The sequence below is a fragment of the Myotis myotis genome, unplaced genomic scaffold, assembly GCF_014108235.1.
Source record: "Myotis myotis isolate mMyoMyo1 unplaced genomic scaffold, mMyoMyo1.p scaffold_m19_p_10, whole genome shotgun sequence".
Lineage (NCBI taxonomy): Eukaryota > Metazoa > Chordata > Mammalia > Chiroptera > Vespertilionidae > Myotis > Myotis myotis.
Genome location: NW_023416314.1, coordinates 1,598,852 through 1,610,254, shown reverse-complemented (window position 1 = coordinate 1,610,254; position 11,403 = coordinate 1,598,852). Strand labels below are relative to the sequence as shown.

General features: G+C 59.1%; 1 protein-coding gene across 3 annotated transcripts in view; it reads right to left on the bottom strand.

The window, feature by feature from the left end:
• Window positions 1-1,047: 1,047 nt before the first annotated feature.
• The window catches only part of FXYD6 (FXYD domain containing ion transport regulator 6), a 36,131-nt gene continuing 25,775 nt past the window's right edge, over window positions 1,048-11,403 (bottom strand). For 2 of the 3 annotated variants that reach the window (XM_036324184.1, XM_036324183.1), the window contains 7 exons: window positions 7,771-7,833; window positions 7,208-7,246; window positions 7,010-7,084; window positions 6,431-6,467; window positions 5,753-5,802; window positions 5,388-5,431; window positions 1,048-2,418 (listed from right to left, as the gene is read on the bottom strand). In XM_036324184.1, coding sequence (XP_036180077.1) covers window positions 5,403-5,431; window positions 5,753-5,802; window positions 6,431-6,467; window positions 7,010-7,084; window positions 7,208-7,246; window positions 7,771-7,828 — 288 coding nt within the window. In that variant the 5' untranslated portion in view covers window positions 7,829-7,833 and the 3' untranslated portion in view covers window positions 1,048-2,418; window positions 5,388-5,402. The remainder of the gene's footprint in view (window positions 2,419-5,387; window positions 5,432-5,752; window positions 5,803-6,430; window positions 6,468-7,009; window positions 7,085-7,207; window positions 7,247-7,770; window positions 7,834-11,403) is intronic. The other variant, XM_036324185.1, reaches the window with a different exon arrangement.

Below are 11,403 nucleotides of genomic sequence, written 5' to 3'. Positions count from 1 at the left end.
CCTGCGGCTCTGAACGCACAGACCCTAGACAGACTCTAGGACCCTGTGTGAGTCCCAGGTATCTTACATTAGAGTAAGATGCAGCCCCTGCCTCCAGAGACTGTCTCCGATGAAGACACCAAACACACAGAGGTGGGAGGTGGGTGCACACGATGGCCCCAGGGGCTGACCCCGCTGTGCGGAAGTGGCCAGCAGCACTTTTCACCAACCTCGTTGGAATGCCTTCGAAAGTCGCTCTAAGTGCCCTGGGCTGCAGCCCCGTCTGTGATGTCACCACAGCTGGTTCAGCATCCTCTGCCAGGCTCTACGCTTGGCTCCAGGCTCGGAGTGTTAGTTGTGACGTGAAGGCGGGCCAGTGTGACTGGGGCACAGGAAAGAAGGGCCGATTCTCCCTGAAGTCCAGGAAGGCTTCACGGAGGAGGGGGCATTTGGATTGGCAGAAAGATAAAAGGCTTGGATCGTAACCCAAGTGCCACCTGTGCGCCTCTGTCAAATCCTTAGGTAGTGGCCCCCAAAATGGACCAAAGGGAGAGGTTAGAACAGCTGTGGCAAGCTACGGCCCGCGGGCCGGATCCAGCCCGTTTGAAATGAATAAAACTATTGAAAAAAAAGACCGTACCCTTTTATGTAATGATGTTTACTTTGAATTTATATTAGTTCACACAAACACTCCATCCATGCTTTTGTTCCGGCCCTCCGGTCCAGTTTAAGAACCCACTGTGGCCCTCGAGTCAAAAAGTTTGCCCACCCCTGGGTTAGAACCTTTTGCCCCAGGCCAGGGAGCCCTCAGTTAGGCCACTGAGGGCACAGGTCCTGGGCCCACGGATTGGGAGGAGGGGGTGGAAACAGGAGGAGGGGGAGAGGGAAGGGGAAGGGGATCCAGGAGAAGTGGGGCTAGGGGTGGGGGTGTGGCAGACATACACGAAGCAGCTGGACCGATCGAGCACCGCTCAGCCCTTCAGTCCCCACCGCCTCCCTCTGACCCAGGTGGAGTCCCTCGGCCCTTCACACATTTGAGTCCTTCCCAGAAAGGAACGCAGCCCGGCCGCCAGGAAACAAATGGTATTTTATTCCGTGTGGAGAGGACAGATCACAGCAGACAACAGTCCATCACACGCTCGCCTCGTTTCCACGGTAACACGATGCTTGGGAGGGGCAGGGCTGGTTTGGCTTCCCACTCTCTTTATGACCTTTGACCTCTGTCTGTTTTCCAACAACAAGGCCACTGCACGCCCCACTCTGGCAGTGACAGGTGGAGGGAGGGCGCAGGCCATCACTGCTCACCTGGCCACGGCGTGGACCAGAGGTCCTCAAACTTTTTAAACAGGGGCCAGTTCACTGTCCCTCAGACATTCCACACATGCGCACTGCGAGCCGGGACGCGTCGGCTGCTAAGCAGGACAGGCAGCGGCGGCAGAAACAACCGGCGGGCCGGATAAATGTTTTCGGAGGGCCGCATGTGGCCCGCGGGCCGTAGTTTGAGGACCCCTGGCATGGACAGATGGAGGCCCCTGGCTCTCCCCGCTGCCTCCCGGGAAGCTGGCCCCAACAGAATGGATCGCCTGCCCCAGACCCAGCGCGAGGGTAGGGGTCCGAGAACAGAGGAGCTGGGCTATAAGTCAGAGTCTCGGAAGCGGGGAGGCGGCGGGGGCGGGGGTCCAGAGCCCAAGGGGTTATTGCTGAGAAGATATGCAAGGGCACATTCCCAGGGAGCCGGGCCTGCCTGCCTGGCCTCTGCATGGGGCGGGGCAGAGGCAGCCGGGGGAGTCCCAGGAGAAGAGGCCAGGGAGGGCTCGAGGCCTGAAGCACAGCTGGCTCCCAGCTCCTGGCTGTGAGCCTCCGTTGCTAAGAGACCCCCAGAACAGGCCAGGTCAGGGGTGGGATGTGGAAACAGGTTCTTGAAAAGGAAGGCAGAGGCCATGAGGAAGATCACAAAGCTGGTGCACAGCTTCCCAAGTCCCCACGAGTGGAGACTCCCTCCCGGGCCCCACCCTCACCACCTCTACGTCAAGAGAGGGGACTGGTCTCAGGAGCAAGCAGACCCCAGAGTGGGGCGGCGGGGGGGGGGGGGGGGCGCACGGGGAGCAGGAGGAGCTGATGGTGACGCGGCTCAGCTCCAGCCCAAGAGGTGAGTCCAGGTTCAGGAAACAGCGACAGCCACAGACAAGCAGCCACGAAGACCACAGGCATCACACACACACACACAGACACACACACACAGACACGTCACAGGAGTGGACACGTCACGGCTGCGTGGGAAGGCGGGTTCAGTCGCGGCACTAACTGGAGGACTGTTCACGGGGACGGGGATGCGGGAGCCGCGGGTCCTTGACTTCTGGGGAAAGAGCTGCGCTGGAGAGGCTGGTTTTCTTAAGCATCGACATTCGCATCTGAAGGTCCAGGGGCTGCCTCCAGGTTCTGCAGAGGGAGAGACGCTAAGCTAACGCGAAGCCCTGGCTCCTTGCAGAAACCGCCCCGCGGGAGTGGCTCCGCTGGCTGGGCACCGTGCTGTGCGCCGAAAGGCTGCCGGTGGGTTTCGGGTTCGGTCCCTGGTTGGGCACATAGTCAGTGTTTCTCTCTCACACAGATGTCTCTCTGTCTCTCTCTCCCTTCCCCTCTCTAGGCATGTCCTCGGGTGAGGATTTTAAGAAGAGAAATCTTGCCTGGCCAGCCTGGCTCAGTGGTTGAGCGTCGACCTATGAACCAGGTTTGATTACGGGTCAGGGCACATGCCCAGGTTACAGGCTCGATCCCCATTCCCCATTGTGGGGCGCGCAGGAGGCAGCCGGTCAATGATTCTCTCTCATCATTGATGTTTCTATCTCTCTCCTCCCTTCTTCTCTGAAATCAATAAAACAAAATATATTTTTAAAAAATAAAATAAAAATAGAAATCTTTAACTGCTTATCTCCCTGCCTGTAGCAGCCCCTCTCCTCTGCCCCCTAAAACTCCCAGGGTGAGACCCATCCTAAGTGCCAGGTTCCGGGTGAAGCAGGAGGGCACGCCTGAGACGGGGAGAGATGGAGGCCTGGGAGGGGGGCCTCAGGGGAGGGTCCCCTGGAGGCTGGAGCCTGGCTGACATGGAAACTGTCAAACCCAGAGTCTCCATCCCAGGACACCCCGTGTTGCTCCCAGCGGCTGGCTCCAGGCCCCGCCCTCCAGCTTCCCCACGCCACACCCCGATGCTGACCGCCAGCTGCTCTGGAGTGGACAGACGCCGGGCTACAGCTGGGACCCCTGCCTCCAAGGATGGGCCATGGCCTCCTCCAGCTCAGCTTGGGAACCAGCTCCTGAGCCCCCCTCGGAGCTGAGACCCCCTGACCCCCCGGGGCTGCTGAGGGGACGTACAGCCCCAGGAAGGATGCACACTGAGAGGTACACCTGCCCTGCGACCCGAGACGCAGCGGCACCAGGCACTGCGCATCCAGAAACCTCATCTAATTCACGTTAGAACAAAAGCATGTGCTGGAGGAGAAGGAGGAGGAGGAGGAGGAGGAGGAGGAGGAGGAGGAGGAGGAGGAGGAGGGGGAGGAGAGGAAGAAAAGGCGAAGTGAGCTGATGGAGGACGGATACTGGCACTAAATCCAAGGCCTGGGTTCAGGCTCCACGGTCACTCATAGCCCTCTGGCCTCCCTGACCTCAGCTTCGTCCCTGAGTGGGGGGAGCTGCGCTGTCCCGCTCCTGTGGCTCCTGAGGGTGCGGAAGGCATTGAGCGGGTACTGCTGCCCTGCTCCCGACAATGGACAATGGAAAGGACACTGCGGACAGGGCCCTACACGCTGAGCCCTGACGACACTGGAGTGCTGGGGGTGCGGGGGTGCGGGGGTGCTGGGAGTATAGGGAGTGCTGGGGGTGCGGGGGTGCAGGGGGTGCTGGGAGTATAGGGAGTGCTGGGGGTGCAGGCAGTGCTGGGGGTGCAGGGGTGCAGGGGGGCAGGCAGTGCTGGGAGTATAGGGAGTGCTGGGGGTGCAGGCAGTGCTGGGGGTGCAGGGGTGCAGGGAGTGCTGGGAGTATAGGGAGTGCTGGGGGTGCAGGCAGTGCTGGGGGTGCGGGGGTGCGGGGGTGCAGGGAGTGCTGGGAGTATAGGGAGTGCTGGGGGTGCAGGCAGTGCTGGGGGTGCAGGGGTGCAGGGGGCAGGCAGTGCTGGGGGTGCAGGCAGTGCTAGGGGTACGGGGTGCAGGGGGTGCAGTGGGTGCAGGGGTACAGGGGGTGCAGGCAGTGCTGGGGGTGCAGGCAGTGATGGGGGTGCAGGGGTGCAGGCAGTGCTGGGGGTGCAGGGGTGCAGGGGGTGCTGGGAGTATAGGGAGTGCTGGGGGTGCAGGCAGTGCTGGGGGTGCAGGGGGGCAGGCAGTGCTGGGGGTGCAGGCAGTGCTAGGGGTATGGGGTGCAGGGGGTGCAGTGGGTGCAGGGGTACAGGGGGTGCAGGCAGTGCTGGGGTGCAGGGGTGCAGGCAGTGATGGGGGTGAGGGGGTGCAGGGGTACAGGGGGTGCAGGCAGTGCTGGGGTGCAGGGGTGCAGGCAGTGATGGGGTGCAGGGGGTGCAGGGGTACAGGGGGTGCAGGCAGTGCTGGGGTGCAGGGGTGCAGGCAGTGATGGGGTGCAGGGGGTGCAGGGGGTGCAGGGGTACAGGGGGTGCAGGCAGTGCTGGGGTGCAGGGGTGCAGGCAGTGATGGGGGTGCAGGGGGTGGCATAGACTATTATTCCTCTGACTTTTTAAAAATAGATTTTTATGGACTTCAGAGAGGAAGGGAGAAGGAGAGAGATAGAAACATCAATGTTGAGAGAGAATCATGGATCTGCTGCCTCCTGCACGCCCCACATGGGTATCAAGCCCGCAACCTGGGCGTGTGCCCTGCCCGGGAATCGAACTGTGACCTCGCCGCCGCCGCGGTTACTCTCCTGACTCTTGTGCAGGGTTGGAAAGTTTCACAATAAACTGCTATTTATAAAAAATGGCCCGAGGCACTTCTGAGTCGTCTCTGAGCCGCTATCTTCCTGCCACCTGATGCCAGAAGCATTTCGCTAACGAGTCCTCTCCCAAGCCAGGCCCACGGTGGCGGCTCGGACGGAGCCTGATTAACCCGACCCCTGGGCTGTGTCCATCTGTCTCGCCTCCACCCCTGGGCTGTGTCCGTCTGTCTCGCCTCCACCCCTGGGCTGTGTCCGTCTGTCTCGCCTCCACCCCTGGGCTGTGTCCGTCTGTCTCGCCTCCACCCCTGGGCTGTGTCCATCTGTCTCGCCTCCACCCCTGGGCTGTGTCCGTCTGTCTCGCCTCCTTTCAGACGCGAGCCTCCAGAGAGCACTGCTCACAGTAAACACGGTGCCCGCGGCAACAGCCAGCCAACCCCTCCCCGCCAAGGACAGAGGGCCCGCGGATGGCGCCTTACCTCCGCGAGGGCCCCTCAGTTCTCCGCTTTCTGGGGCTCTGCTGCTGGGAAGGAAACAGACAGACCATCGGACCGGGCCCCCTCCCAGCGGCCCCTGCGGCAGCTGCACCGCTGCCGACTCTGGGGGAGCCGACCCGCAGGGCAGAGGTGCCTGGGGTGGGACTCCGGGTCACACAGGCCGGGGCACAGGGCACATTCCTGAACGCTGGACGGGGATGCCCGCCTCACGGGCCGTGGGCACATGCCATGAGACGGGGGCTGTGACACGCTGTGCCACGCCTGACACTGAGCAGACACCGCAAACAGCCATCGGGAGGGGCCTGTCGGGGGTCGGGGGGAGGGACGGGCAGGCGGCCGGGACATACCGTTCGCAGTGATGAGGTTCTCCGCCTGGGCCTCCTCGTCGCCCGGGGCCCTGCAGGGGGACAAGCCAGTCTCCGTCAGGGGCCAGGGCGAGCCCTGCTCCTCTGGGGGTCAGCCCTCCACCCGCACGGGGCCCAGGGGGAGGGAGAAGTTGGGGCTGAAGGGCAGAGCCAGGGGACGCACAGGCACCCTTCAGTGTCAGCCCCCGAGAACTGACTGGGAAGGGGTGACCCAGGGCCCCCCGGGGGCTTGGGCTGGCCCTGCCGGACTTTGGGCTTCTGAGGTCCAGTGCTCCCCTGGTCATGGCGGTGGCCAGGGCTGTGGTGACGGGAGCCAGGCTTCTCCTCAGCTCAGAGAACCTCAGCGACCAGCTGGCCCGTGTCACAGAGCCTGAGGGAAGGAGAGGGCCTCACGGGAGGCCCGAGGCCCCTGCCCCTTCTCTCGGATCCGGCACCTTCCTGCCCACTCCCGCCCCACGCTCATCAGAATGGAGAAGGAGCTAACCGTCGAGTCCGCCTGGCAACCCTCAACACGCTGCCCCACCCTCCAGGCACACGGCCTGCTTCCCAGTTTCCGAGGTAAGAACCTAAAACCACTCAAGTGGGTGTCACACCGGGAGGCCCCTCCCCGCCCTCCACCTCCCCCCCGCCACCCGAATATCCACACCAGGGCGCCCTTACCTGGGCTTCTGGCTGAAGCTGCACTTGCACCTGCGACCTGAAAGGCAAAGAAACCACCCGAGGTCATCCTCCGACTTGCGTTCAAGGTCATGCTCCTGCTTGGCCACAGCTGCCCCCGAGAGGGTGCAGGCTGGGGTGCCGGGCGCGGCCTAGGTTGGGGGAGGGCTCTTCTGAGGCCCAGGATCAGCAACAGCTCCGAGGGCTACACACCGCCCCAGGGTCTGCTGGTGGTGCGAGTGCAGAGGGCTCCCTGCGGACCAGGCTTACCCGGGGCAAACAAATCCGGGGGACCATCCCTCAGGGTGCCCCCCAGACAGGACAGGCTGTGTCCTATGGCCTGAGACGCCCCCACTCACACCCTAGTGGGCACAGCACCAGGGGCCACCTGCTCCTTCTCATCTGTGCTTAATTTCATTGAGCATGTACTTGCTCATGCTTCCCTGTTTTACTGAGCACCTATTATGTGCCAGCACGTAGTAGGTCCTAGAGATACAGGGAGAACAGACAGGCTCCCACGCTGCTCTCTCTCCCCACGCTGAGCAGAGACCCTGCTCTTCCTGGGCGAACACAGAAACTTACTCAGGATGAGGAGGATGCCAACCGAGAAGAAGACCACAGCAAACACCAATCCCCCGATCCGCAGGGTCTGGTAATCTGTCGAAGGAACAGGGAGAAATGGGAGAAGAGGAAGGGCCAGGGAGCGCTGCCTGTCCCTCACCGGATGGGCTGTGCCCCCTCACGCGCCCCCCCGCCCCCAGGGATGCCCTCACCACTCACCATAATGAAAAGGGTCCTGTTCCTTCTCCTGCTCACTGGCTGCAAAAGTAAACCAGCCTGGTCAAGAGGAGACAGCCTGCCCCCGGGCCTCCCTCCCGCAAAGGGCTCTGGGAAGCAGGGCCTGTTAGCAGAGGGGCCTGGGAAGCAGGCAGGCTGCCCGCTGGCCGAGGGCAGGCACATGGGAGCCCCGGGGAGAAGTGCTCACAGTACAGCAGCTACGGTCCCTTTATTCTCATGTCATCCCTCCTTACCGAAGAGGAAACAGGCCCAGGACAAGCACGGACTGGCACAAGGCCAGAGGCTGAAGACTCCCCCAGTGCCAGCCCAACATCTCCAGGGGCTGGTGATCTGAGGCTTAAAGCAGAGCCTGCGGGAGCCTGGGGGGCAGGCTAGGGGAGCGCCGGGAATCGCCGCGCCTCCCAGGACTCCTCTGCTGACTCAGGGGGCCAGGGAGGACCAGACAAGGAGACTCTGAGAGCCCCAACCCCAAAGCCCAGGAGCCAGGACCTCCCGCCAGAACGAAACAGCCACAGCCGGGTGCGGAGCGGGTCCCGCGTACTCACCACTGGCCAGGACGGTGGGGGCCAGCAGGCCGCACAGCAGGATGAGCAGCACCTCCATGGCGTCTGGGAAGAGGGAGGAGGAGCAATGCCCTGGGCAGGAGACCCCTGCTCCGACCCCCAGCCCGACCAGAGGCCCGACCAGAGGCCACGGACACTGGGCCCCACGCGGTGCTCTCCCGCACTGACCCGTCACCACCTGCACCCACTCGGCCAGCGGCCACCGGGACGGACCCTCTGAGGGAAGGACCGGAGCCAGAGGTAAGCGACACCCAGGATCCGAGAGCAGCAGCTGGGGTCCCGCAGCCCAGCCGCTCCCCCCCTGCCTCTCGGGCCCCGAAGCCACGCGGCCTAGTGGCCTGCAGATGAGCCCTTGGTTACCCCCTCAGCCACCCAATCAGCTCTGGCTCTTATGACGCCTGGGACTCCGGGCCTGGTCCCCACAGCCGGACGCACTGCTGGCCGTTCTGCCTCCCAGGAGGTTAGATGCTGTTGTGCCAGCTCCGGTCCAGCCGGCGGTGGGCAACCCTGAAACGCAGGCAGCTCCCCCAAGTCACCCTCACACGCCCCCCTCCGTGCCCACGGGCTCCGGGCACAGTCCTCCAGAGGCCGTTTCACTAAACGGAGGGGTGGAGGCGGGCTCTCTGCGGATCGGTGCCCAGGCCCCTGCCCCGGAGATGCAGAGACCGTGCTCTGGGCACCACCTCAGGACGGCCCTGGGTGGGTGTCCCCTCCCGGGACGGGCGTCAGCGGTCACACACCTCACTGCTGGGTGAAAAGCCGCAGAGGACAAGGGGGAAACCTGAACCAGGGAAGCAACGTTGTCTGCTCCTCCCCCGGGGGGTGCGACGGGCAGTGGCCGGACCTCCTGGACATCTGCCCGGTGGTCAGGACCAGCTGTGCCCAGGGATCTCGCCCTCGTACTCCCCCTGGCCCAGGCCAGCGCCCAGTGCCCTTCCCCTCTCGGCCACGAGAGGTCAGACTCTGCACCCAGCACACAGGCAGACTCCAAGGAGATACTTCAAAAGGCACTTTTGCTTCTAATGGTACCTCATTTAATAACTGTGTTTCTTTTAAATATTCATTATATTTTACATGCATTAAGAATATATAATACACACCCTAAAGCACAGTAATAAGATAAACACCCACAGATGAGTAACTTCAGAACTAGAACTTCACAAGTACTGCCGCACTTACCTAGCTATTCCTCCCTCTGCCCTATCTGCCTGCCCCACTCCCGGAGGGAAACAGTACCCTGAACATATATATTTTTAATGATTCCCTTGCTCCACTTCAAAAAAGGCTTTACAGTCATAAATCACAAGCCATACAGTTCACCATTTGAAAGGGCATAGCTCAATGGCTTTTCGTATATTCACAGACCTGTACAAGCTCATCGTTAGTTTCAGAACGTTTTCACCGCCCCCTGAAGAAACCTGTCCCCACTGTCAGCCACTCCCTTCTCCCTCCCCCCGACAGCCACTCATCTACTCTGTCCCTATGGCCTTGCCTACCCTGCACATTTCATATTTTAAAAAACCATAAACATGTGGCTTTTCACATCTGATTTCTTCCCCTTAGCATGTTTCAGGGCTCATCCATGTTGTAGCATGTGTCAGCATGTCATTCCTTTACCCATGGTGGATGAGTATCCATCCTGCTCTTCTTTTTAAAATATATCTGAATAACATACAGTTTAGTGGAGCTTTTTTGAGCTTTATAATTATGATCTATATCTTAGTGTGTGTGTTTTTTAGTCTCCTAAATCTGGCTTTTTCTGATCAATATTTTTATTATAATTTTTTTTCAGAGAGGGAGAGGGAGAGATGGAAACTTCAATGATGCAAGAGAGTCATTGATTGGCTGCCTCCTGCACACCCCACACCAGGGATCAAGCCACAACCTGGGCATGTGCCCTGACAGGGAATCAACCATGACCTCCTGATTCACAGATTGATGCCAAACACTGAGCCACACTGGCCCAGCTTTCTGCTCAATATTATGTTTCTAAAATTTGTCCATATTATTCCCTGTAAGCACAGCCCATTCATTTTCAATGTTGTGTAATATTCCGTCCATTATGCCAGTAAATTATCTTCTCCCGTTAGTGAGCATCTTCCCCCCGCCCCACCGCCCCCAAGTGTGTGCACTTACAGATAATGCAGCTGTGAGCATTTCTGTGCACGTCGCCAGGGCGCACCCAGGTCAGAGTTCGTTCCAAAGGCACTGGCTTTCAAATCTCTGACACCTCTGTCATAAGCAAAGCTTTCTACACGGGAACCCAGTATAAATCATATTCCTCAGTACCAGAAACAGTATCACCAGATGATATGTAACCTTAAAATGAATGATGCCCTCTGACATTTCCTATTCTACCTTTTTATTTTAAACTAGAGGCCAGGTGCACAACATTCATGCATTTGGGGGGGGGGGGAATCCCCTCAGCCTGGCCTGCACCCTTTAGCAGTCTGGGAGCCTTCAGGAGATGTCCCACTGATGGCTTAGGCCCACTCCGGGGAGCGAGCCTAAGCTGTAGTCGGACATCCTTAGCGCGGCCACAGAGGCAGGAGAGGCTCCTGCCACCACTGCTGTGCTTGCCAGCCGTCAGCCTGGCTTGTGGCTGAGCAGTGCTCCCCCGGTGGGAGTGCACTGACCACCAGGGAGCAGCTCCTGCACCAAGCATCTGCCCCCTGGTGGTCAGTGCATGTCATAGCAACCGGTTGTTCTGCTGTTTGGTTGATTTGCATATTACCCTTTTATTATATGAGATGGCCGGGTTCACGAATGGGTTGCCCTCAGCAGTTTGAAAAATGACGTTCTAGAGACAGGTCCAGAAGTAGTTGGGTGGCACACTATGCAAATCGTCAACTTTCAAAAATAACTTCAAACTGTTTTCCTAAGTAATCATCTCCACTTGAATATCCCACCAGCTGCGCGACAGCTATTACTCTACATAACTGTCAGTGCTTGATATGGTCAGACTGCTTAATTCCTACCAACCTAGAGGGCTAAAATGTGGTATTGATTTTCTTTTAGACGTAGAACTGGGCTTCTTTCTGATCGTTTGCCATTCCTGGTTCTTCTTCATGCCTTTTGCTCTATTTTCAAATGAGTTGATATATTATTCATTTCTTATTTTGAGTACTAAATCATTGTCATTTAGTATCAAAACTATCTCTTCCCAATTAGAGGCTTGTCTTTTCACTTTCTAAAATTGTCTTTCACATGAACTGAATTTTGTAGTTCTAATGTAATTTGAAGCAAAGATTTTTGTGTCTTAAGATGTTCTTTGTCACCCTGAGTCAGAATTTTCTTCTCAAAATTGTAAAGCTTTGTCTTTTACATTTACTTCTTTATTCCACCCAGAACTGATGTCTGGGTGAGATGGGGACCTAAAGCCACCCTTTGTGGGCCCCTCTCCCCCTTTCCTCAGGACCCACAATGCACCTGTCAAGCCGCTGGTGTCTGTGCAGCTGTGGATTTCAGGGCCCCTTCTCGGGTCTCCTGGTCAAGCATCCGCACCTGCATAGCATCAGTGTCTGAGTGCCAAAGCTTCGCAGGCTCTCCCCACGTGTGGAGAAGCTTCTCCCTTCTTTCTGCTCTTTCTTCTCGTCCTCTTCCTTCAGGAATGTC